Raw genomic sequence first — 27,737 nt, 5'->3', positions numbered from 1 at the left:
GTAATATTTAGGTAGTATAGGGCTGACTAGAGGAAATTTCTAGACTGCCTTAAAGTATACACTACATTCCACTTTGAATTTTTCCATCATTGAATATTACATCGACAGAAAGTCACCACTGCAATGACCTAATGATTAGCAACATCTTAACAGTATCCACATGGTGGATATTTCTCTTCTGTATCTATCTGATTCGAATATATCACAACCCCAGCACAGCTTACAACATGGAAAACCTTACAGAAGGATATCATTTTAAAACTACAATAAATTACTATGCACATTTCCTTATCACTTTACAGTTTGTCTATACTAAATGTGGTTGGACAGACCTTTGGAGAATTAAGAATTGGAGTCCTGGAGACCAGGAGTATGTTTTGTTTTCTGAATATTTCTCATTACAAATATCAAGGCGTCTGTTAAAGTGTGTAAGAAATTACAGCATGATCAATGAACGTCTTAGGTGTGATCTTAGTAAGCTCTATATAACAAATAAATAAATGAAAAAACCATTTGATTCATTTGTAATTAATGTCAGCACATCATACTTTGAAAATATATTCAAATTATTATTATATTCATATTCAGACTGTTCACGGACTAAACTTGTCATAAAATGAAAACTAGCCGACTCTATAGCTGTACTTTCAGTTTCTGTGCGGACCAAGGGCGCCATCGAAGTTTTACAGTGTATAGGACATCGCACGCCATCCGGCTCCTCAAACCAGCCTCAACGGACACAATGCTGAGGGTGACAGAATACACAGCTTGTACGTATGAGAACCAGCATGACTCATGAAATGACGTGCACCTGTGCCTGGAGCCGAGTATTGAATCTTTCACCCCAGGCACATAGTCGATGTAGACTGCTCAGTACCTTGTGCATGTTGTGTCTCTGACATGACAATAACACGCGAGTGGAGTGATGGAGGGACGGGCCATGGCACTGTCGTCGATGCATTTCGTGGACATGAAAATAAACAGAAACTCACTTCGTCTTAGATTCACTGCTTTTACACGGGAATGAAGCTAGCCATGACTGATGAGAGCTTCGGTTTGCGGTCTGTTTGCCTTTTCTTCCGTACACCATACATTCAAGCGATTTCACCTGAACGTCGCCATATTCGATGACCGATCTCGTGTACTCTCGTTTTGTCACGTTAATGTGTAAGGGGGGACCGGAAATGGTCCGTATGGAATATCCCTAAGTCTTTGGCTATGAAACACTAATTTTGGCAGTTCTTGGCTCATAGACTTGTTTGTTTCTTAATGAATAAGATCAAAGCTCAAATGTTATGGAAGTAAGTGTAAATTATTCAAAAAACTAGTCTCCCTTACCCTACAGGAAGATGGTATCGCCAAATTTGCTGATGCCTGTGTCATGTAATATGATTGGTCAGTAGTTATCTCTATTATTTCGACTAATTACTGTACTTTTTAAATTATTCGATTATAATGTACACAGTAAAACTTACACACTCATTAATTTTTAAAAGTTTCAATGTGTAATGTGTTCGATGTGCTTTTTGTCGACCCGTCCCTTCTTAAAATTGAATGGTAAATCCTCAAAACCAATCAGAACGACTTTTATGAACCAGAAAGCTCTGAACATGGACACGTGATGTAATCATAAACACAACCACATGTTGTGGTAAAGGTTACTCTCGGTAGTTCAGCTGAACGAGAAGATGGCGACAGCTAGGGTTACCTCTGCAGAACCGCCGCCAGTTTGATATTACGTTTTAGCTTTTAGCTTGCCCCTTTCGGCTTCTTTTAGCGTAAGAAAATCTTTAAATGTAGCGGTGTCGTGTCAACACTGACATTTTGTTTTTTTAAAGAAGAACCGTTTTCTAAAAAAAATGTACAAGGGAAGGAAAACTAAAGGCGACCCCATGGACGACTATCTATCTATGCTGGGGCTCTTCCGGAAACCAACGGCAAAAGACGGTTCGTGCTTGTTCAGAGCCGTTTCTGAACAAGTAAGTATTTTCCTCAATTTTTCTAGGTTGCCCTCTATTCAATGTTATTTTAATTTAATTTTGAGAGTGCCGTCATGTGCGCCAGAATTACATGTTTCGTGTGCATGCACATCCTCTTGCCGAGTAAGTACAGTAATACAAAATCACCGACACGTGAAGAACAGGTGTTTGCGTCGTTTCACAACGTGACAATGTCTCGTCTTCACCTCGACAGGTATTCAAGTGTCAAGCTCTACACCTTCAAGTTCGAGAGGCCTGTATACGGTTTATGGAGCGGCATAGAGAACGGTTCGAGCCAGTAAGTTTTCAGCCTTTAAAATGTAAGTGTTGGCACTAACATCAAATGCAACTCGGAAGCAATGCCAATGAAAGTTCTTTGGAAAATTCAATGTTTTCTCTGATTCGAGTGGACATTTTTGAATTGGTAATCATATCTCATTTTTCTTCAACTTTACCTCGTTTTTCTTTTCAAGTTTGTCGAAGGACCTTTTGATCATCACCTGTTTGCACTTCGGAATCCCAAGGTAATTTTTTTTTTTTATCTTAAGGAAGTTTTCGAAAATAACTGCATGGAAAACTTCAATGACGTATCAACGATTTGTGAATACTGAAAGCGAAACCGTACTTTGACAATGACTGGGGATATTTTTATGCCGGGTCACAGTTTATATGCAGATTCGTCAACAAATGTTAAATGATAAATATTCAATCTTGCATTGTTTGTTATATTTTCACGTGCTTTGTCCCCCTTTGTCAGTATTAAAAAAATAACATCACAAAAAATGTGCACATTTGTACTGTGGCAATCGTTTTGACAGGAAGTTTCCAGTGTTTAAGCTCAAGGTTGCTATATTATTGTCATAATTAGTGGTTTATTAGTAGCATTTCTCAGATGTAGTGATGTTGCATTCTATATTGAAATTCCACATTTTTAACATTGATAGCATATGAATACCGATTCATCTTTCAGAAAGTAGTGCTAGTATGTGTCAAAAGTAAACTTTGTGATACTTTAGTCCTTTCTTTCATTTAAAATGTAGTCAACTGTTTAACAGTCCGATAATTTGTGCTTAATTTTAAAATAAGTAGTTTTGTAACACAAGATGGTAAAGCGCTGTTTACATTTTGAAATATGATGCAAGTTTTATGCAAAATAATTACAAGCACTGCAATGCTTTGAAAAGCCTGTGTTTGAGGCAGAATAATTTGTCATATCGGTTGTTATTGTAAGATTTCAGTGATACAAACAGGAAATGTTGGCATAAAAGTGAATATTGAGTGTTGTACCATAATAAATTGAAATACCGGTACATTCAGGCATTAAGTTTGCATACTGAAATTCTTTTTCCAGAAAGTCCAGCTGAAAACTTTGCATGAAAGCAATACATCTCAGTGCCAGCAATGCAAACACCTGGCAATATATCTACATGCAAATTTCCTTTTGTTTGAAAGTCAGGTGCACAAAAGCATTGAGGTGTCTCCACATACTAAAGTGAATACAGCTGTATTACATGAAGGCATGACCAACCTGATGCACTGGTGTTTGAAAATACTGTATCTTTATGGCCATGAACTTGAAGCAGTCATTTTACTGATTGGCATTTCAGTATCCGTGCAAATTGGCAAGATCTTTGTCGTAATCACTGTAACATGAGACCATATCAGTTTCAAAGAAATTGATTTTCAACATTAATTTGGAGTTTACTAAATTGTTTCAAATTCTGAATGCTAGTCCTGCAAACTGTTCCTTGGCTTTTAACTTTTATTTTTTTGATTCGATTGAAGTGTATGGTAAGTGTATATTTGCTTGTAAGGTAACAGTTCATAACGACTGGCATGCAGGGTTGGAAATTTTCGTTGCTCTGAAAAAAATCTGCAGCCAGAAAATATTGACACATCGATTAGTGTAGCATCAAGTGATGCATGGTAATAACATTTTTTTTACAGTGCAGCTGTGAATAAACACATACACAGTGTCCCAGGAATCTGCAGGACACTCACAATGTTTTCAAATTGAACTGCAGGTATTTTTGTTGTGAAAAAGTTTCTTCTCTGTTTTCCAGGAGTGGGCTGGTCAAGTTGAAATAAGTGCCATGTCAATAATGTTTAAGTAAGGAAAGTTCTTATTAATTGGAATAATAAACTTACCCAAACCAAGGGTTTTGACGGAAAGTTACACATTGCAACTTTTGCACAGACAATTGCTTTAAATTTGTCTACTGAGAGGACATGTAGACATGAAATTTTTACCGCCCTGTTGTCACAGATTTATGTGTATTTAGTAGGGACACCATCTACAGTACATATGATATAAATTCTTTCCTGAACAGTCTTGTAAAAATTAAATGTATTGCAAATTACATCTTTGAAGACCATTTTAGTTGGCCTTTTTCATCTTGAGCTATGTAATGACAGTTACTGTACAGACACTGAGACCAATGCCACAGATGTAATTAATAGAGTTTTTGCTGTCTTTTTGTACAGACGAGATTTCCAGGTTTATCAAGAAGTAGGAAAACCCCCAGACAAAGTAACACAAAATGGTTTTAATGAAATAGTAAGTACCTTTATTCCATTCAGTTAAATGTTCATCTTTAGGGCAGATATTTTCTGAACTGATGGTGTCCTTCAAGTTATTCTGGTTGATATGATATACTGCTTCATGCTCTCTCTATGTAATAGAAGCACACCATCATGAATCATGCATAAGTACAATGCATCATGAATTCTTCATATTACCAGTAGTCTGTAAGTGTTGGAACGTGTTTTAAAACTTCAAATTGCCAGGCATGGGAACCAAGCCAGAAAGCGCCATGTGGGTAGTGGCTGCAATTTGTGAGCTGGTTACAAGACCCAAGGTACATTTTTGAATGCAGAAAAGAAACTGTCACAGATTAAGTACTGTTACTTCACTCTTGTATCTTGCAGGTTTTATTATGTTTTACTGGTGGTAGTCATTATGATAGCGTATTTCCAAAGCCGTATCAGGAAGTTGCAGCAATATGCCAATGTAAGTTGCCCTGTTGTCGCTCCTTACGTCTTGTTGACTTGATTAGCATTCCAAGCAATGGTGGGAGGTGAATAAAAACTCAAGGAATACACTTTCACCACTACTACAGATGACAGTGCATAAAAAAGTGATTTTAATGAATATTTACACCTAATATTACAATAAGATGCTTTCATCGTAGAATACATCAGCCTGTGATTTAAGCGGTTATGCTGCACAGTACGATAAATTACCCACAATACTCTTTGATTTGTATCCTTCAAGGTTACTTTTCTAAAAACTTTTTCAGTTCTGCATGTAAGCACTAGTGTGCAGCATTAGAATAATTTTTAAATAATATCTAGTAAAAGTACGTTTAGGTATTTCAGTGAAAGTTTGAAAATAACCACTAAACAACCATAAAAGTCACATTCTGCAGGTACTACAAATGCCATACTTTTTAGGCAGCAAGTTATGACGAACTGAAGGGGTCATTCTCTGAGAAAACTTAGCATGCAAATTTCTTTTGTCACTTCCATTGCAAAAAATCAATATCCTTTTGTTTCATAAAACAGGTGCAACTAGTCTCCCTACTTTCCATCACATTATTCTGTATGGCTGAGGACACAATCTCTGGCAAATTTCACAAAAATGCTATCTCCTCTCTCAATTATGCATAATTTTCCAAATTATTTAAAATGAGAATTGAGAAGAATGGTGTGCATAAAAGTACGTTTTCAAAATTTTGATAAATAGTCTGTGAATTTGTCTACACATGGGAGACATAGTAGACTTCACTCAGGTATCTCCGAGGATACAAATCGCAATGAATTATTGGAAATCTACAGTACTGTGTGCTGCCCCCTCAAGGGTCATACTGCCAAAGACAGCAACATTATCGACATGTCCTTAGTGTACCAAAATTGATTATGTACATGTAGCACAGATTATTTTGACATGGTTATCCACATCAAAGTGACAGATGTGAATACCAGCGGTATGGATATGTCCTATATTTGCTCTTACCCAGGATCTTTCTAACAAACTTGTACTTTGCATCACTTGCAGCTATTGTTTATAGTATCCTGTACATTAATGTGTTCGATATGGAGAAGGAAGTCAATGAAGCTATAGATTTATTGAGATCCAAGTCTAAGAGGAAACAGAGTGAGAGCAGTACTGACAGCGGTGAAGTCAAACATGACAGGTGAGACAGACAGACAGACAGACCTCTAAAGAGGGAGACACAGCCAGGTATCAAATGTACACAAGTCACTTTGAGCAATTCTCTCCAAGTTATGAACACTTGGGGACAGAACTAGTGAGATTAAATGAAATGCTAGGGAGATTGGTCTAAAAATGAAGGAGCCAGTAAATAGGGTCATTCCAAGCAAATAACAAGTGTTGTATATCCAGTAAAATTTTAACAGAAAAAGAAAAGAAACGAAACCTATTCTATGAAATCTGTGGTTGACACTTTGCTGATTTTCAATAAAAGTTTGGCAATATACATCTGGTGAGTAAAACATTCTTTGAGTAAGTGCAGTACACTAGTTTGCAGGCCAACTTATCTTCAACAAGATCAGTTTTCTTAAAGTGACAAAGTTTTTGAGAAGAAAGACTTCAGTTCGTGAAATGCCAAACAGTATTCTGAACATGTTTACAGCTTGAAATATCAAAATTGAACTTCTTGTCGCTTGTTTCTAATGTCAATCCACAATACACTAGGAGGCGTCTTATAAGTGGGAGATACATTCAACAAGATTCAAGTGTATTCTGAACATGGATATTTACAGCTTGAAATATCAAAATTGAACTTCTTGTCGCTTGTTTCTAATGTCAATCCACAATACACTAGGAGGCGTCTTATAAGTGGGAGATACATTCAACAAGATTCAAGTCTGACAGAAGAGATTGAATTGTAAATTTTTCAATTTTTTCTTTCCATGAGTGGTGTTAGTGAGTTGGAGACATCAACCGAGTCAGAGAAAAGTAAGGAAGGGGAAAACAAGGTGAGAGGAATTGTTTGTAACAATGGTTGTTTCAGTTTATCATGTCCCCTGTGCATTAAAGTTACACTTAATCATTTTGTCCTGTGGAGGATAAGTTTTATGACATTATCTTATTGTATCTTCTTAGCATGTTGAGAAAAATGCCTATTGGCTGCAAGACATAGCATTGCCATTTTGTTGTGTACTTGCGACCAGTATGTAAATTTTTTGTAGGACAACAGGTCACTACACAAAAAATATAACAGATGAAAACTCTTATTTTTGCCAATCCTAACCCTCCACTACACTGTGGCCCCCTTCTCTGTGCATGTCAATCATGGTTGCATTTTGAGTTTTGACTTCATTGAAAAAAAATACAATTGTCAACCTGAAAATGTAATTGGTTTTCTACAGTAATTTAGCCAGATTTCTCAATGTACAAAGTCAAGCATAACGTATCATGGCAGCAGAAATGTTTTCAGAGAGTAAGGGTCCATTTTGGCAACACTTTTGAGTGTAGCAGTAATGCTTTTACAGAACGCTAAAAAACCAAACAAGTGCTGCTGTTTACAACTTGGTACATGTTTGTTTACACTTTGTAGGAGAATGAGGCTGAGAGCAGGCGGTACGAAGCCTCTCAGAGAAAACCAGCATTCCCATACAAGGTAGCCAAAGCTTTAGATCCTGAAATATACAGAAATGTTGAACTGGATATATGGATGGATGCCAGAAAAGGTAAGCTTCATCAATATCGATCAAAAAGGTAGCCCTAATGCTATTTTGGCAAATCCCCATACAAGCTTGACATCTTTCATTTGTTTTTACAAGGTCCAAAAGCACTCGACTGTGCTCAGAATAGGTTAGGGATCGTCAGTAGGAACCTAGAGCAGCACTATTATTCTTTGGAAAAATATTTGTGTCCACATGCTGAAATTTAAATAAAAAACTTTTTATAAACTTAAAATGTCAGAGGTTTTACACGTAGAGGTGTCATTTGCAATGCTCAGTTCTGCAAAATGTTATGAGCTCAGTATGCTGGTATATCTCAGGGATGTCCTTAATCAAGGGAAATGGTATTCAGTGTTTCAAGATGGTAACAGAAAATTAAAAACTTTCAACTGTTCAAGATGTTTCATCAATGAAAGAATTCGATATTTAGAACCTGTAATTTAAAACGGCGTTGAAAATGTTCAACATTTTTAATTAACAATTTTCATGTAACCATTTTCATGTAACCAGTAAATACAAAATGCTTGTACAATGTGTGAAACGTCAATTTTATCACTCCAAATCATTATTGCGTGTTCATCTGTTTCACTTTCTTATCTATCTATCGATCACTCATGTCATCCAGCATCCACTCAGTAAATGACTCGTGACAAAACAGGAAATGAAAGTACACAGGTTAATTATAATTGTAAAAAGAATAACAGGAAACAAAACAATTTAGTGTTGATGTGACAAAAACAAACATGCCTTTCCAAAGTGTTGCAAAGATTTTCAAAATGTCAGATTCACATACCCGGATATATAATTATTGAAAAGTCTTAATCCGTACTTGATGAGGCTAGTTGTTGTGACAACGCCACAGAGTAGAACATACAACAGCAGTCTGTGTCAGGTAGAGTACTAAAGCATACACGCAGACCACGTAAACCTGTGTAAAAGATGGTGTCAAAGGACGATGGAAGGCACTTATTGGCAGATGTACAGTTGAAAGATTTTTGTGTATGCAAGGTGGATGTCAAATAATTTGTTCAGAAAATTGTCAGCACTTTTTAAGAAACTTCTCATCTAATGCCCCAACATATAAACATGTAAACTCACAAAGTAATAATTTGAGTGATTTGCCCATAGTTCATCATCGTTACTGATTGGTCTCTACATCTCTCTTTCAGAGCAACAAAGACATGACTATCATTATGCTGCAAACTTGCAGTTTTCACCCGGTGACAAGTGTCTGGTATGTACAACTTTACAGAACCATGTCAGTCCTCTGACTTTTTACCTTAACTATTTGTGAGCAAGCTGATAACTTCCCATCAATAGACTTTTAGTGGTGGACATAAACTGGTACATAATGAAACATTGTCTCTCAAAATTTCCTCTTGGCCAGCAGTATAACTCAAATTATCTGGCAATACACCAGTGTTGTGGGTTTTTAACTTATCAGTGGTACATTGCACTAGAATTCACTGGCTAGGTATAGCACATATTTCACAATCACAGGTTAAGGCGCTGTACATCAGAGGTTCCCTGAAAGCTGCAGCGTAATGGAAATTTTTTGGCATTCCTTTCTTCCCAGACAGTAGCCAGAATTGTCAAGCACTATAACGCTTACAACTATGTGATCATATGTAGTTTATTTGTCAATGTTACAGAGAATCTTATTGAATGGTGTATAAAGGTCAGTTACCTTTCATATCAAAGGTCACATTCTTAATGTATCCAGGGAAGGACCCACAGGGCACATCTGTATTTTCAGATTAGAAAATTCAGACAATTTACTCATTATTTTGCCTCGCTTAAATGACAGGTTTTGTTAGAAGGAAGAAAATAATGTTTCCTATTTTAGTTAGGGAAATATGAATATAAATTTGAGTTTCTAGCTAAAGTACAGGTATCTCAAATGTCATTTCACAAGATACCCTTTTGCCCCCGATAACGGATGACTGATATTTTTACAACGTGCTCCAAACAGCTACAACTTAAATAATCTCACACAAGTGACCGACTGACTTAATGCTTGTATCATATCATATAGTTCACATCATGTCGTGAACTTCAAGGTACTATAGTACGCATGTACCTCCAAATTTAAAAGATTTGAACGTTTTGTCAAACTGTGTTAACTCTATGAGGCAAAATTGAACTTTGATTTTTTCAAAAATAGGCTGATGAAAACTAAGTCCCTTCAAAATGAGCCGTCAACAAGTAGAAGACCAAAAAGTATTTTATAGTTTGAGTGTCTGAATATCTGTCCCTGAGGCATACTCTAACTTTCAATGTGTGGGCCCAGTCCTCTGCATTGGAGGAAGCTAAATCCTACTGGTTATTTCTGCTAGAAATTCTCTATCAATGTAATCCAAGTTTCATGGTTCATACAATACAGGTCATCAGTACATGTAGTAATCTGGTATGAAAATTTATCTTCAAAGTTCAAATGGTGACAGTTGAATGTTTTCAATATGTCTGTTATAAATCTTGGATACCATGGATGTGGACACACACTTGACCTTTATCCTACCAAGTTCAAATGTTGCTGTCAGGTCAAATTATTTAAAACCAGTGAGGCATAGCATGTCCCATATGTTGCATCCTGACAAAAACTTGGAAACTGGAAGGTCCAAAAATACCTAAATGCTGTAAAATGTGATTTTTGTTGGCTAACCCTGCTATAGTATAATATACATGTACCTGACCAAATAGATGAACATACACATACATTTGGCTTAATACCATCTACTGCATTTTACCGACTCTGCAGATTGGGAAGTGATACTGTGTGGCAGGATTAGGGTTAATCAAGTTTTTTTGTAATCAACACAGGAAAAGCTTAAATGCATTCTGATCCTTTTATAACAGTGTATGGAAATGTTTACAGAACATGACACTTTAAGGGGAACCTAAAAGTGATACAGCTGGTGCCATTCTCTTTAGCGTATATTTTGTTAATATTTCTGACAAATATTTTTCTAACCCATGAAGGGGTGCAAACTTGTGAAATGCTCCCACTTCAACGATCACCTCAGTCCTATCATTGACAATATAACAAGTACTAGAAAATATTGTGAATTCCTTGTCTACAAGTTCATCTGTGTTACCTATATAACAAACAGAAGTGATATGCCGTGTATTTCCTCTACAAAATGCAATAATAAACTTACAAAATGTTTATTTTTTACCGATAGGCTCATTTGAATGATGAGGCAAGGTATTTCAATGCCCATATACAAATAGTACATTCTCCTCAGGGACCAGTGACTGTCTTCATTGAAGATCTAGGAGAAAAGTAAGATTGTTATGACAATTTGAAATGTTTCTGTGACAAATTATCAGTTGCTGCATACATGTATGTGTGTGTTATTTCAGTGTACATGTACGTACTAGTGACTGTTAATCACGTTAACTTTTTTCGTATTTGTAAACAGATTGCATTCAGTAGAAGTATTTATAGAAAACCAGAGTATACAACCATCTATTTGCAAAATACTGAAATATATCATCCAGTTTTACTTGGATGTGCTGATCAGAGAACCAAATCACATGTTACATGTACCTGTTGTCTTGAAAACCTCATGATTATTTGAATAATAGCTGTATATACTGGTAGGACAAATTGTCCTGGAAGTAGGGAAGTGTTTGCCAGGGCAACTCTCAAGATCCATCAGTTTGCAAGTTTTATCACGTGACAGTTTCGCTAACAGCCACAAAATTGTTGTTCTGTTCCCACAGGCATACGCTACCAATCAAGAATTTGAAACCACTGATGCAATATCCTTCCCACAGCCAACAATGGATAACAATGACAGGGGGAGGGAAAGGCTACAAGTCTCTGACAGGATACCATCAAAAACCAGTCAATGGATATTTTCAGGACATGCATGGTAAAAGTTTATTCAGTCTTTCGTGGCTGAATTATTGGGTACATTATGTTGACCATAGAAAGGTCAAACCTTTGGAAAATTGCTTGGCCATACATGTGTAGTCAACCACAGGGGGTATCCAGAGAGAAAGATTTTGTTGTATATGTTTTTGCACTCTGGAAAAAGTTTTTAATGGGAAATTATATCATGATTCAGGTTTAGACATTTTGAATTAGGCAGGGGTGCAACACTGCAAGATTTGCATGAATATTCTGCATAATGATTAGCAGAGGCCAACTGTGATCTACATGTACATCGCGGATATACGGTACATGTACCTTTTATCCAAATGGTTTACTTCTTGATATTTCAGTGACCATCTGTGGTAAGAGCTGTCTTTAGATTTCCAAGATTACTCTCAGTTTAATATACAGAAAGATAAAAAGCTACAATGTTGCAGGATATCAAGTCATATGTTGCCCTTTCTAAACCTGTTGCAAAGTTTGGTGGATTTGTTTCCTGCCAGATTTTGGAACAAATTTCAAAAAGGAAATGCCAATAATCGAATTGGAATAAGAAACTGTGATTAAAGTCTTATTTTAGAGAAAGATGATTAAGTACATTGAATTTTGAAGTAATTATTACAGTTCTGTGTGGAATTACCCACGGAAATGCATTTTTCTCTTTATTACAAACAGATCCTAAGAAGAATAAGAGAATCAACAAGAGAAACAAGTACATTCCTGGTGGTGCATTCATACATGGACCAAATGCATTTATGCCGCCATTCCAACATGCTGCAATGGCAGCGACATTTGATCACCAGCAGACAATGGCACGTGGTAATGCCATGCAGCAGCATCACCAACATCAGCAATTGTCAGCACAACAGTACAACCCTTCATCACAGCAACAACTCGGAGAACGGTCTGCAAGACCACTTCAAAGATTTTCACCTTCAAAGTATGTAGACTACTCCTGTTGTAACTCCCTTTCTGTCATAGGTCTGTGACAACAAAAATTCATGTGATGGATAGACTGTCCAGTGTCTGTATATATGTATGTTTCATTTCTTGGTAAAACTTATGGCCCATTTGTTGTTTACGTACGGTATGAGCAGAAGTTTTGGGCCCTGATGATCATGGCAATATGACTCTGCAAGTGGCCATTACTTTTGAGTGCCATTGTGTCTGTGGCTGCTCTTTGGTTTTAGGCAAGAAGTGAAACATTGTGTACACTGCATTTGTACATTCTAATGCCCATAGTGACAATTTTTCAGCAGTTTTTTACCAAAAGTTCCAATGTTGAAACTGTTTGTGCACATAATTTCCACAAACAGAAACACTAGAAAAACATGTAAAGCTGTATTTTGTCATCAGTAATTTAAGGTAGTATATGCTTCAAAATTGAAAGACTTACTTTTTCTCAAACTTTTTCTAAGAAATCTTTCAGAATTCACTTACCAAATCAAGGACAAAAATCAGGAGTCACCATGCAAATTTTTGGACTAGATATGCAATTTTGTAACTTTTACGGACATTTGAAATTTAAAATGGCCACCATCCCTGTGTTAACTCTGCAGGGAAAAAGTAAGATTGTGAAAGGTTTACTTATTCCGAAAACTTTACAATGAGCCCAAACAAGCGGTAAACCAGAAAAGTATTGTAAAACTTTGAGTCCGAATATCTATCCCAGAGGGCTATTCTTCCATTCTAATGGAATATGGGTAACAAGGCAAAGAGAGTAGACTGACTTGTACCAGGTACAGCAAGGTTATGAGGATCATAGACTGAAACGGTGACAGATACTGTACCATTGAGAACACTGGAGTTTTGCATGTGCTTGTAAAAGCTGTGTGGAACACTCATTCCATAGCATTAAAATTTAAAGATTCCCCTGAGCAGTGGCATTTGTTGGTGCCTCTCCCCATTCACTTTTTTGATGGTTTCAAGGAATCCTTGATGATATGTCAGGATTTGCCTCTCACTTCCTACTTGCATGTGTACATGTATTTGTGCAGACTGTCAGAAGTTGGTCCTAGATCGTGCTCCCCACTTGTAGTGGATTTCTGAAATAAATGATGGAATCGCATAAAAATGGTCTCATGATGGCCCCAATCACAAAGGTAAGGCATTTTGTGTTGGGCATCATCTTCTAGTTCATGCCGGGTGATAAACTGCTCTGATGTCCATGTACATACTCTGTGGTATTTTTGTAATAACCTCATAATATTTGAGATTTATGCATCAGTGGTTTGTTGTTTCAATCACACAGAACTGCTCCACGCTTTAACAGAATGAATCAAGAGAATATGGCAGACACTGGAGGTCTTGGATCACCAGGAAAACCGTCTCCGGAATACCAGCCACAGCACTCAAGGCAACCATGGGCTGAAAGGTGGAGTCAATGATGAGCTTATTGCACTCATTTTCACATATTTGTGCCTTTTCAATATCTTTTGAAAATGATTTTCACAACAGCAGTGTTTTCAAGAGAGATGCCAAAACACCCGGGACACAGGATGACAGGGTGTACTTCTCATGTTGAATTGATTTTGACGAATTTTCCTTGTTCCACTAGATAGCTCTGCATGTGTCCTTTTACAAAGATTGGTGGCGTTCAGCATATCTAATGTTGATCACAACTGTATTGAAATCAACTTCAGTCTGTTTAGATATCAGTAATATGCCAAGTAAATCACCACCTACATGTAGGTGGATGATATGGGCGTGTAACATTATTTTGAAACAAACTGTCAGCATTTGAGCTGATCACAACATGACTTAAAAAAGTAGGTTTCAGAGCACGACTCTCAGAATCACAATTTTCACAAGTGTTTCTGATTTTGAGTGAATGCGCTGAGAGGTGTGGTGGTGGTGGTCTGTCTGATACTATTCTAATGAGTCTATAGGGGTGTACATGCAATTCACTGCACAATACAAACACTGTACAGTCACTTAGTTAGAAATGGGTCCGCCCTCCCTCGTTCAGAGTACAAGTGTGCCAGTGACCAACATATAATCTGCAAATAAGAAGTCAGTGGGCCATTGAAATTCATGCGTGCCGCCTCTACAAAACAGCCTCGAAATATTTGTCAATTTTGCAAGGTCAAAGATTGACAGTTATCATTAAACATTTTTACAATAATTTTGAATAATTTTAAAGTTATCATTGAGCACTTTTACAATATCGTGTGGAAAAAGATGTCCTCCAACAAGAAACTAAAGGTACGTGGTTTTCAAAGATATGTTGCAGGGATAAAAATGATCAACTTTGCTAATTTTCATCAAGTAAAGTTTAATACAACATTTGTACAGTAGAACTAATCACCCCAGTGAAATTGTATTACAAATTATAATTGTACAGGTGTACATGTATCTATGATATTAAACCTGCCTTGCTTCTTCATCAGGCCAACCCCTGCTGGAAGAGGAAGGGGAAGATATTCTGGCCGAGGTTCTCCAAAAACGTACTTTGGCCATACACCGGAGGAACGAGAAGAAAGGAAAGCCATAGAGGAGTCTGTAGCCTTGTATGAGATACAGAAGAGGGATGCCACTGCATTCCCCGCACTACCGGTTAGTACTCTGCAAGATATTGTTGTGTGCATGAACTTGCTTGCGTCTGTCTTGACGTTAAACCTTTCACCACCATTGCTTGAATCTAAATTAATTATTTTTTTATGTGGGATATAAGATGTGTACACAGGTAAACAGGCAAAAGAAACAGGAAAATAAATCCCTTTAGCCTCTTGCCATTTGAAGCACTGCTTTTCAGCCCTACATCTGTCATTGCTGATCACCAGTGTTATTCAAATTAGGACGTATATTGATTTAAATTGGAAGTTACAGGACTGTGGGTACACAATACGGGGATTACTGATTATGCAGCCATTTGCATACAGTGGGCAGGAGTTTTGAATTCTCATAGTATGGCTTTGACCGTATGATAAATTTGAATAATCAAGATGGGCACTTTCGTGACATATGTAAAGAGGGGTCAAATGGTCGTACAGGGAACACATTTTTAAATATTTGCTTTCTCCAACAAAAACACAACATTTTTTCAGTTTATTTTTTACTCAAGTTTAGTCGCTGTATATTCACAGACATCATATGCAAGATTCAATGACAATGAACGCCTGAAACATGGCAAAATTATGGGTTTCTGGGATCAAACACGGCACGTCCAATCAGTAGCGTGGCTTTTTAACATTTGCATAGATTTACGATAATCCGGCTTTCATAGGGGAAGTTCCTGTCTAAGGTCATTAACCTTCTTCTGAAATGCAGAACCAACTGACTGAACATCCCCAAAACACTGATGTGTACTTAACATACAGGATTTGCTAGCACCAATGGGTTACATGACTGTCTTTGAATAACTGAAACCCACTGTCATCTTTGCATAGTAAGCATTGCGTAAGCATTGCTTAAAGTAGGAAAATTTTGTAGCGTTTCAGCATCGGGCACATTTCTTCGATTATCATTCAACTTATTTACTTCACCCAACATGCTTGGTTCCGTTGTTCAACATACAGGGTTATGCAGTTCTTAAGTGTGTCAATAGCCAGATTGAGGGCAATTACAGCTAGCTTCACAAAATAAACCTTTCTAATACATTAGAATGTTCAAATTTTCTCACCTTTAAGGACTTTCAAAACTCCTTCACATTCATGTCACTGTCGCGTCTTCAAAGAGTTATGTATTCATGAGTCAGTGAGAGCCAAGACTTTAGCCCTCATTTTGGAGAAATTTTGCATGCTGTCTGTGCTACTTCTTCAAACCAGACCTTATCCCTTTGAGTGCTGTAATTTTCCCCACAAAAATTTTAGTGCAACATTTTACCAGTTTTTATGAATTTTTCTGCAACTTTTCAATGATTTTGGACCAAATTGACACCATATTTCCTTGGCTACAGTTTTTCATCAAAATTTTGGCAAAAATCTGTAAAAATTTGACTGAGATACATTTTGTAAAGGCGACAAAAATTGACTCTGGTGCTTAAGGGGTTAACCTGTTAACTTTAACCAGGAATTTTGGGATGAGTGACTGTATTTAGCAGTCACAAAGATCTGAGCCAATATAATCCAGCACACCTTGCAGGATGTGTGGGCCCAGTAGATTATTTCTTTGATAATGTTACAGCAGTATTCACCAATTCATGTGACTGGCAGAATTGCATATATATGTACACTGTTCTGAGGATGAAAATGATTGCTCATGGAACATCGACCACTGGCTTTTCCTAATTAAAGCTTGCTACTGTTGACTTTTCTATACTTATCACTAATGGGAGAGAGAATATTTGAAAACAACTCTCATTGGCATCAAAAGGAATTTGTTTCTGGATGACATCTCCTTACAGAGTGTAGATATGTGGCAAAGCATGCTTTGCTCAGTGTTTCTGGGTCAGTTTAGAATATTGCTCAGTATTTTCTACAATTACAGTTAGAGGGCGCTCATAACTTTCTTAGTGTGAAGTCTGTAAGGTCAGAAGGCAACTAGTCTATGAGTATCAAGAAAAAGACTGACATGCCATATAAAATATTTGAAGAGAATACCCCTGCTGTCATAATAACATCTGCAAACGGGGACAATTTGTTGACCCTGATGGTTCATTCAAGTTCTCAATGAATCTATTCCAGTTCTACTTGCCCTGTGAGTTTTTTTACACTTACATGTATGACTTTGGGGTTCATATTCCAGGTTGCTCAGCATTCTCCGGCACCAGCTCCAGGTGGACCAGTGTCTTTCTGGAATAAATACAACAGGGAAACCAGGAGTCCAACACCACCTATAAATATACCTTCTCCAGGCAGTCATGATGAGAGACAAGCTCAAACCCTCATCCAAGGTTAGTTAACTGTGTCCCTTTGGCAGTCTCTCTTAAGAGAGAAGAAATTGAAGAACTTTGTTACTGCTCTACAGTAAGTATAAACAGCTTCCGCATGTTGAAGCTTCAGACCCCAGCATTCACATGTTCCCAGAAAGTTGGTGAAAAACCTGTTACACTTTATCATTTAGTTCCTACATGCTTTACACAGCAAGGGCAAAACTAATGATATTTATGATGCTTATGTCTGTAGGTCTTAACATGACAAGAACTTGAAAATTGCTGTGTTATTTGTTTCGTGTGTATTATGTCATACATTCAAAGAAACTTCTCAGGACAAAAAATGATTATGTGAAAACAAGTATGCAAGCAAGACAATTTTTTCTGTAATACTCGTCACTTTTCTTCTATTTGTATCTGTGTTTGGTTAAATAAACAGTTTAAAATCAAAAATCAAAACAATGAGAAAGGTGGTCTTTTAGTAAAGTGTTTGTCATTTTATGATGATAACTGCATAGTTGGTAAATTTTGGTCAAGCATTTGGTCTCTGAAGAATGGAGTTTGTGTGACAGGGCTTAGTAAAATGACATCTCAGGTCTGTCATATACAGATGCAAAACATATTTTAAACTGAATGTTTCACAACTTTCATAAGTCATGACTACAGCTAGAACAATGAAAATGGTCATCAGAATCCATACACAAAATGAAAATGGTCATCAGAATCCATACACAATCTGCAAGTATAAAATCATGGTGCAAAAGTTGCCCCATGATTTTATTACAAAGTTAACTACATTTTTGTTGGTTGAAAGACCTTCATATTTCAATTGTGAAAGCTTGCTGCAGAGAAGATATTTTCATGTAGCATAGGGCAGAATATCTGTGCACGTCTAGTAATCATTTGCATTTTCTGTTGTACACTGCATACCTTACAGAGAATGAATTCAACGAACAAATGCAAGAGTTGAGTGTTGCAGATCAAAGTTTTCCAGCAGATGATGGGTTTGAAACAACACATGTCAGAAAGGTAGGAAATGTCATGGTTACCCGCTTCTCTTAACCCAGTGCAATGTCTGAGACCTCCATTGCTCTGACATTTTTACTCATACAGGGCAACTTTCACCATGGTCAAATCAAGGGGCATAACACTTCTCTCAAAGGTAGATTACAAAAATTTCACATGTGACACATGCTATCAGTTCAATCATCAAAAGTTAGATATTTATACGGGATATGTTCATCCGACCGGCCAGTAAAAATCCTTATTTAAGTGTTTGCAGGTTTTCAGGGCCTTCAAGTGGTCATAATTTCAAAATACTTTATATGACATTCTTCCCTACTGCCTTTAACCAACTTGACCTGATTGTCACAGATGAACACAGCAGGAAAATTAAGTTTTGAAGATGGCAAGTATTTTCTGCAACAGGCATACAGCGTGTCAATTTGCACATTTTCTTTGATGACACTACTGCTATTCAAAGATGTGAAATATTTACCCCGTCACGATAAAATAGGAACCAACCAGCGGAAATGAAACTCTTGTTATGAGCAGAGGATAAACACATGAATGTTTATAGGTAGCACCCTTCGTCAGCACTTCAACACTGTACAAAGATTTGAACACAGTGGAAAAAAGCGTGAAAAACAACCAATTACCGCACAGAAAGATCAAACGCATTAAATTGTACATTAATCTCAACTGATGTTGGGTGCCATGTTTAAAAATTGCGGTTTGTTAGAGTTGAAATGTTTGTAAGCCTAATGGGAGTACTGTATCTCTTCCACAGATGTCGTCTCCCAACAGCCCCTGCATACAGAGGCCAATGGATGACCACCCTCAACAGTTGCCAACCCAGCATCAACAAGCACCACCTCCCCCACACCATCCACCCCAACCACAGGTGCAGCAGCAGCAGCAACACCAGCAGCAACCACCACCACCACCACAACAGCTGCAGCTGCAGCAACAGTCTCCATACTCCAGCAGCCCGGTCTCTGGTGGCAGTATGACACAGATGTCTGCAAGCCCCGTGCCACCGACGCCTGTGATGGTTGCCAACAACTACATCCCTTTTGGTATGCCAATGTACCCCATGTATATCCCAATCACAGAGAATCTAGCAGGTCCAGTGAATTATGCAACTCCTCCTTCAAGAGATGTTTATGGTAGTGATCTACCCCATTCAGGTATGTTATCATGATTTTCATATTATCTTTCACGTTGTACTCTCACGAACAAAACGAAAAACATATCTCTGTTGAATTTTGTATATTGTAATTGTCATCATTCAAATTCTTCCTGAGAACCTGAACCATTATCTTGTCATGAAAGTGTTTGCAAATATGAATCTTGTTTTATGGGATACCTTAAACAGAATCTATCAAATATCCAGATGTTTGATGAACTCAAAGAAAGCCAAATAATACTACATCTTTTCATTGCAGATGTCAATACAATGAGGTTTTTCTTCAATATTGGAGTTGAGGTAAGATTGAATTTCAGCTTTGACCTTTGCACAGTTTAGAGTCTTTTAATCTGTTGTTCCATCTGTGAAGGTCAGATCACAGCACACAGGTGTTACGGGGTGGTACATGAGGTGTGTGGCCAGTTTTAAAAGTGGCAGAATGACTGATGAATGAAAGGTTGCATAGTTGTGTATAATGCTTGAGAAAAACATTCATAGAACGTGAGATGAATCTGAACATTAAAATACTTATCAAGGACAATGATTGATTCATTGATTTGCAAAGGTGGGAGATCATACAACCTACCCGTAAGTACATTTACGAAAATGTTGTAATGCTTCCGACATTTCATAAGTAAACATTAAGCCCCCGTCTTGTACCATATTGGATTGATGGAAACTTTGCAGTAACCCAGTAGCATGTGTATGAGATTTTTGGTACTTCCCTTGAAGAATAGAGTGATTTATTTTGATACATTTACCACATACTCCTTGTTAGTAGGTTTATATGTTTTCTATATTTCATATAAAGTTGCATGATACGTTAGCCTTGGTACAGTATATCACACTGTCCTTGGCATAATATGTCTCACAGTAACGCCCTCCAGTGTCACATCAAATAATGTACATTGATTGTATTGTGTGCAATCTCTTTGTAGTATTACCACAGATATATGTCCCTGGTCCAGATGCAGCAGCAGCAACAACAACAACAGCAGCAGCAAGCCCAGCAGGAGGCCATAGTCTATAATATTCCTATGGGGCCACCGCCCCCACAACCCCAACCACAGCCTCAACCACAGGCCCAGCCCCAGCCAGTGATAGCAACGTCCCAGTCACAGGGCAGTCCAGGCAACTCAGAGATGCCCTATGGTATGTACATCCAAGAGGATGAGCGTTATGTTTCAGATGGTACGTCATCTCAGGATGATCCTGATGAGTGTTACGATCAACAACAGCAGGGGAATGCTCTGTCACTCAACCAAGCATCTACAGAATTTGTAGACCCCAGTATTATTCACCAAGTTCCTGCTCAGCCAGGCGGTACATTCCAACCAATCGTTTCTGAGAAATCAAACACAGGGACAAGTTCATTTGCATTTGGCCAAAAACCAGCAGTTACCCATGAACAACCTGTCATGCTAAGTGAACCGCCACCTCCACCACCCCAAAGTAGTGGGAGATCTCACCCTGACTACAGCCAACCCAAACAAGGGCTCAGACAACGAAAATTTTCAGGGGGATCCAACAGGTTCAAGTCTCCTCCGAGGTTCAGGAATATAAGAAATGCACTTGGTCAGTCCCAGCATGGCCAGAATGAAATGCCCCCAGCCACTTCCCAACAGCAATACCCTGTATCAAGCACTTTGCATGGATCAAGCCAGAGTTTGCCCTCACACATCACTGGCTCATCTCGTCATTCGCTTCATGTACCTTCTCATAGATCACCACACAGCATGAACATGCCTCCTCACACCCAGAACATTCCACCCAGGCTTATGCACACTGCCACCACCGGCATGGTGGTCAGCAATCCCGTATTCCCGGCTAACACTTTACAATCCTTGCCCTCTCATACAGGCCCCAGCATGCCATACTATGCAGACTCCAGCAGCAGCAACAGCCAGTCCAGTGCACCCGCTACCAGCTCCTTCAGCAGCCCAGCTTCTAATCAGGCATCCACCGCCTCTGAGCACTACACCCAACCAGCTGTCACGTATGATAATCAAGCCACAGCTAGCTATCAGTTCACGCCACAGGGTCCGCAGAATGCTGGTCTATGGGCGCAAGCTAATGCCAGCAGTGCCTACATGTACCCATCAAGTCAACCATAATCACTGCATTAGCACCTGTCTGTAGTTTGCTCTTCATATGCAAGTTCCTATAAAGCTTAAAGGGGCATCATATCTTGCAAAATAATGTTTTCAGAAAAATTTGCTTCAAATCTTCCATACTATCTTTGGTATATTTGAAAAAACTTATGGCATAACTAAAAACTTTTGATACTGTGTAGTACTTATGAGACTGGATCTGTAAGTGTGGAAAGTTCTGTATGTTGACAAGGGATTGGGCGGCTTTGACTCTTCACGGTTGAAAAAGTGAAACGTCAGCTTACTTAAAAAAATATTCTGTTCTTGTGAGACCTTACATACCTTAGTTGATTGCAAGACACGAGGGGAACACAGAGAGAAAAACAATGCATTACTTAGTCTTTTAGGATTGGATGAAAATCAGTAATTTCAGTATAATAACACTAAATACCCAATCAAAGATTTGTTTTGCACTGGGTGCGGAGAAGACGTTTCCTTTGAATATCCAGGCTTTGCAAGACCTGAAAGTGTGAGCTTAAAGCAATTAATTGTGTGATTAGACCTGTAACGATAGAAAAATGGACATTCAAACAATATTGGCTGTAATTGTTAACGTATTTCTTGGATTTTTTTCTCATTTGTGAAGTAGTTGACTATTCTTCTCCCAAAAATCATATCAAATGCTGAAATTCGACCAGTCAATGCGGCATTTTATAGCTTGGGGTTTAAATCAATTCTCAAACTGCTGTACAGTTTTTTCAATTTAAATTTTACCGCAGTAGAAGATGCAAATATGAATAAAATGAATTTCAACATTCTACAGGAACAGTATTTCCCTGGAATACAGGTTACAGAAGTTTCATAAATTCATCAAGGCAAATTTCTCACTTGCTGCTCTGGGTACAACCAACCGAAACAGACATTAATTCCATGCATCTATAGTTAATAACATCATATAGCTTCCACATCTGACTTTTGTAGTCTCCAATCAAGAGCAATTTTAGCAGAATTTTAAATTCTCTTAACTATAGATAGGCTAATATTTTTAAAAAATCAATATTTTGGATAAGGTTGTACGGCACTAATGAAAGTAGTTTCAGAGTTTGTTGTAGCTAGCCTAGTTTGCGTAGACTAAATCAATTCTTTACGCTGTAGATCGGCATCTTGTATAGCAGCTAGGGCATATCTTGAAATTTTAAACAATCCTGTGAGGAGTTTGAGAAACTTTTTAAAAGAAAGCCATGGTCTGTGTGAGAGTGCGTTTCTGAAGTGCACACTCAAACCGCTATGCGACATATCCATCAAACGGGTCTAAATCTCGTGTCCAATCAAGTTGAAAAACATGTTTTAATGTGAAGTTTTACATCATCAGGGAAGTATTCTGTAAATAGTAAATGATCAAAGATGCGTAACTCAACGGGCTGTGTTGTTACTGTATTACAGTTAGGTTTCGAACACAACCCCAAAATCTCTTGTGATAAAATGAACCAAATACTAAGGCAACAAGCACAGTGATATTTCAACTTTGATATTACTTATTGCATAGAAAAATTGTCCCTATCAGTGAATTCAAGGTCAAGTTCACTCAGAAATGTCCGCCTCCAATGTTCATAACTACAGAACTTTCCACTTATTACTTTCTTTCAAGAGACCTTGCAAACGGAATGCTTAATACTTAATTCTTCATCCTTATTATCCCAATGTTAACCCTCCATAAAGAAACCTTCAACTTTTTTGTCTAGAATATAAATGTTACATGTTGCCTAATGAAATTAAGCAAACTCTCCTAGTATAAGTATGTGTTCCTTATTAAGCAGGGTGAAAACCAAACGGATGTAGTTTTGGTGTGTGTTAATTTCTCTTCAAGGTATGTGCCAAGAAGTAAAATGGCAACTCAGTTTACAGTGTCCATACTCTATGGTTTTATAGTTTATCAAAATTTACTAGTCGCAGCACTGTAAAATAACGGTGCAAACTGAAGATGAAAAATTTATTTTTGATAATACACAAGTACAGTTTAGTATTGTCGAGAAGTATGATTTTCCTCTGACCTAAATGTATAATTTGTGATAATATTTCTTAATTTTTCATGAAAATGCTAGGTGAACATTTATTCTGCTTGTGCAGTGTAGTAGTGCACACAAATTAGCAATAACGAAATTTGTATTGCTTGTAGTGTAGTTTAATAGTGAGAATTTAGAAGATATTAATAAGGATACAACAGATAGCGATATCTGACATGCGTTGATCATTCAAGAAAGCCCTCTCTGAACAAGTTGTAGGTAGATTGCCTTACACTAGATTTCATGAGCGTCATGTATTTGTAAAACCAGGAGAGATGAAGTTTCCAATTCTAAATTCAAAGCTCTTCTAGTATTTCCATTTTTGACCACTTTGGCATTGCTAACTTCAGGACACAATGGCAGCTGTGATGCTTGGAAACGTTTTGCACTTTTTGACTTTTTCAAATCTTGCCTTTTCATGTCAAGATGTGAAATGTAATGATACTTTTCAGAAGTCAAAATTTCTGAAGTCACACTTTTGTCAAGATAATACATAATAGTTTCCACTGAACTTTCATCTTAATTATGTTCAATATTGTTCATCTTGCCATAAGGCCTAGTCATAGTGAACAGGTCAGTTGTGGGTGTAAAACTTGCCTAAAAATGCAAAATCAGAGTCCTAAGTTTTATGAGTGATCCAAATAATGTAAAATTGTAATGGAAATTTACTGCACGACTGAAATGGATTGTTTTCATAACTCTCAGCAAGAGCTCATAAAAATCATGATAAATGGTGTATTTCCAAATTGTTTGCAACAACAAAAGTAGGTGTTACATATTCCAAATGTTCGACAGTGTAAGTAAACACTGGATATTCAAGTCTTTGAAACCAAATGCTTATTGAAATGTTGATATAAAGAATAGTAATTAAGGAAATTTTTGATACTTGCGCATAATAATTGGATTGGTATATCACAATGTCTCAAGGTTTTAAAAACGCAAGTTCAGTTTTGTGTGTTTGAAAAAGTGTAAAAAACTATGAAAAGTCCACTACTGTGTTCTTTCCGAGGTTTTAAATATGGCAAGAATCATTAGCATATCTGCTGTGCAAGTATTTTCGTATGCTATTGGGAGCCATAGTAATTTTACTTGCTTACTGCTCTTAAAAATACTTGATCGATGGAAACACAGAAGTCATGTGCAAGGATAATATGAGCAGACGAGTTAGAATATGAAATTGTATCACGTAAAAAAATAGATGAAAATGCCAACAAAAGTTGCTTTCCCATTAACTAGAAAAAAGCCAAGATGCACATCAAAAATTTTGCGACTCAAGTCTTGTCAATGCCCTAAACTTTGAAGCATGTATCTTGTGCAAATCAAACTATGCAAAGCATGGGAATACCACTACCTCAAGGCAGTATGCGCCTCGAAAGTGAAAGACTTAAACTTTTGCTCAAATTGTTTTCGGGAAATCTTTCAATCATCCTTTCAAAATCAAGAATCAAAATTGGGGTCACCGTACAAATTTTGGTACTAGAGAAACAAATTACTCAAGATTGACCAATATTTAAAATTCAAAATGGCTGCCGTCCCTGTGTTGACTCGATGGAGAAAATGAAATTTTTGAATTTCGAAAAACTAAGCCGGTTAAAGGTTTTCTTACACCAAGAGCTTTAAAGTGAACCCCTACAAGTGGTATATCAGAAAAGAATTGTAAAAGTTTGAGAGTCCGAATATCTGTCCCTGAGGCGTGTCCTACCTTAATCAGGATAAAAATATTTATGCGACCATGACTTGAAGTTTCTGTACATATGTAGCCGAGAGTTTTGAGCAAGTCCTGAGCCAAGGCTTTCAAGGGAATGGGAATTCCAACTTTTCTTTGTTATTCCATACACATGCACTTTGTGTTGGTCTTAACTTTGACATGGATGGAACAGTACACACTACAGTGCAATGCAACCATGGACCTTAAAAATGTAAATTGCCCACACATGCTGATTTAGCAACGTGTATTCTAAGCTAAAACTGACACGCCGTAGTCTCAAAGCTTTCTTAAAAACACTGGAAAATTTGTTACATGCACTGGTTGGAGGGCTTATGAAAAAAATTCCAGAGACTTCTAACTTGACTCTAGTTCTGAAACGCGGCGAGTCAGTAGGCATACTGCTTATCAGTCGGCCAACTCGGATTCCGTGTAGAGTATTTAACAATGTTCAACTCCAGTGCTCATTTGCATGAACTGAATGTATTTACATAATTATTCCATTGAATACAGGAAAAACTGAAAATTTTCATCAGGTTTATCAACATGTTTGTCGAGTGGATAAATTGCACACATCTGTCCCGTTTGTAGAGTGCATCAGATATCTATCCCTCTTCACTTGTGGTAATATTTAACATTCACTCCATCATTGATTCCAGAAATGGATGGTAAAAGCAGGTAAATTTAAAGCTGCCTATCTGGTCATAGAACTGAAATGGCACTTTATTCGTGTATGCCAAAATCACTGTCCTGAGAGGCACCTAAAATTATTAAAATCGTGTTCTCTTTGTACTGTTTGGACTCTGCAAAAATAGTGTTTTGCTTCATTGTGTCCTGTGCAAGTTATGCTTGTAAGAAATCTTGTCACTTTTTCAGACAATGGAAAACCTTTGAATTTGGAATAGTGACGCCTGTTGATAGAAATATCAAGTCATCTCTTTGTAACTCTGCATTGTACTCTTCATGTTCCATTCATGAATGGTAATCCCATTGCAGACTATTTCCACAACCTCTCCTGTACAGAGCTTATGCTTTGGTCTTGAACTCTCCACGCCAATGAGGCAAAGCCACGTTCATCTGCAAATAGTATTTGCACCTATCTTTCCTCAAGGATATGTAGTAATTGACAATGTCAGAATATGCTACATTCAGTGGATGTCAATGGGACTGTTATATTTTTGTATAAATATTCTCCATTGTAATTGATTGTGAACTGTTAATTGTGTAAGCTGAAGTAACTTTTTTTTGAAAATTTACTTGGACTGCGTGTAATAATTTATTGTGGATAAATATTTTGCTTGTGCATGTAGAAGATTATTACATTTATATAATATCGTAGATGCTGTGTATAATATAGTTTATTTGAAAGACCATTGTTTATCAAGAGAAATATTCCTAATACATACTAGATATTAATTCATTTTTGAGACATTTTAGATTTTTACATTTTAGTTATAGATATTTTAGCTTTTTTTCTACCACAAAAATGTCAGTCTGCCAGGCTGTTGCGTGAGTGGGTTATGAGAGCGCCCTCAAGTGGCAAATATCATGAGACCATAACCTCAACTGCCATGTCTGCTGTACTGCATCACTATTAGATTAACCATAAGGCCATCACAGGTTCGAGTTGAAACTAAAAATAAAAACAGCATAGAAGCTTTGCATAGGAAAGTAGATATTTAACAGTGTTCTCTGCACTGGTTGTAAATGTTCTTATAAAACTGAAACCCAATTTTTAGAATTTCATTGTGGTGTCCCCTGTCCACAGAATATTTGCAGAGTACTGATAAATTTTGATTTCAGGATAGTCTGTTCATACATTTATTGTATTGACAATGATTGACTTCTATTGAGGTGCTACATGGTATTCAATAAATATCTCTCATCAGTATCCATTGTTTGGTCTTCCTGTGTCTTTTTACATCAAGCTTTCAGTCTGCTCTGCCAAGAGTCCTCTGTACATCATATCTTGATTTTTTTATCTGTCTGATATCCGTTCTGTTTTGCACAAGTTAAACGAGAATGCAGAGTGCTCATGATGAAGGGCTACAAAGACAGCCATTCATTGAGTTTTGTGATCAGTGATTACCAACTTTGTGAACAGTCAACTGGCATAGTAACTTTACAAGTTCGAAATACTGTTATCCCAAATAATCATGCTGTGCTAGCGTAGCAATTATTGCTTATTTTTAGGCCACTGCAACACACCTTTCAAACGTCGCTGTAAAACGAAACGGGACATCGCACGACTAAATAGCATGCAACTAAAATAGGGATCATATGCACACCGGAATCTTCACAAAAATAACAT

The 27,737-nt window shown here is 37.3% G+C and overlaps 2 protein-coding genes across 10 annotated transcripts in view; one reads left to right on the top strand and one right to left on the bottom strand.

The window, feature by feature from the left end:
- LOC139131668 (transcription factor SPT20 homolog) overlaps positions 1-27,737 on the bottom strand; it is an 81,098-nt gene that overhangs the window by 28,575 nt on the left and 24,786 nt on the right. For 3 of the 4 annotated variants that reach the window (XM_070697825.1, XM_070697823.1, XM_070697826.1), the window contains exon 1: positions 993-1,129. The exons of the other annotated variant lie outside the window; for it this stretch is intronic. The gene's annotated coding sequence lies outside the window, so the exon portion shown is untranslated. Of the gene's footprint in view, positions 1-992; positions 1,130-27,737 lie in introns of those variants that run through there. 4 annotated transcript variants of the gene reach the window in all.
- On the top strand, positions 1,273-27,317 carry LOC139131669 (UDP-N-acetylglucosamine transferase subunit ALG13-like). 6 transcript variants are annotated; one of them, XM_070697829.1, is made up of 21 exons: positions 1,273-1,395; positions 1,842-1,979; positions 2,194-2,277; positions 2,453-2,503; positions 4,043-4,089; positions 4,464-4,536; positions 4,908-4,989; positions 6,037-6,175; positions 6,920-6,980; positions 7,562-7,694; positions 8,858-8,922; positions 10,871-10,971; positions 11,415-11,566; positions 12,244-12,508; positions 13,820-13,942; positions 14,958-15,123; positions 17,254-17,401; positions 18,318-18,409; positions 19,170-19,569; positions 19,828-19,868; positions 20,507-27,317. In XM_070697829.1, the coding sequence occupies exons 2-21, from the start codon at positions 1,860-1,862 to the stop codon at positions 21,680-21,682; spliced, it is 3,519 nt and encodes a 1,172-aa protein (XP_070553930.1). In that variant the 5' UTR covers positions 1,273-1,395; positions 1,842-1,859; the 3' UTR covers positions 21,683-27,317. The 6 variants fall into 6 exon arrangements, with proteins under 6 accessions (XP_070553930.1, XP_070553929.1, XP_070553931.1 ...); XM_070697828.1 differs by having other exon boundaries at positions 1,839-1,979; XM_070697833.1 differs by lacking the exon at positions 1,273-1,395 and having other exon boundaries at positions 1,682-1,979; positions 6,929-6,980; positions 20,507-20,720; positions 21,429-27,317.

This window comes from Ptychodera flava, chromosome 4 (genome assembly GCF_041260155.1).
Source record: "Ptychodera flava strain L36383 chromosome 4, AS_Pfla_20210202, whole genome shotgun sequence".
Taxonomy (NCBI): domain Eukaryota; kingdom Metazoa; phylum Hemichordata; class Enteropneusta; family Ptychoderidae; genus Ptychodera; species Ptychodera flava.
The sequence above is the reverse complement of the archived record's forward strand: the minus strand, read 5'-3'. Positions and strand labels throughout refer to the sequence as shown.

Bases quoted from the DNA above. Each gene is read 5' to 3' on its own strand.
- LOC139131669 (XM_070697829.1), top strand. From the start codon at position 1,860: ATGTACAAGGGAAGGAAAACTAAAGGCGACCCCATGGACGACTATCTA. The intron at 1,980-2,193 runs GTAAGTATTTTC...TCACCTCGACAG, and splicing joins TCAGAGCCGTTTCTGAACAA to GTATTCAAGTGTCAAGCTCT. The intron at 11,567-12,243 runs GTAAAAGTTTAT...TATTACAAACAG, and splicing joins ATATTTTCAGGACATGCATG to ATCCTAAGAAGAATAAGAGA.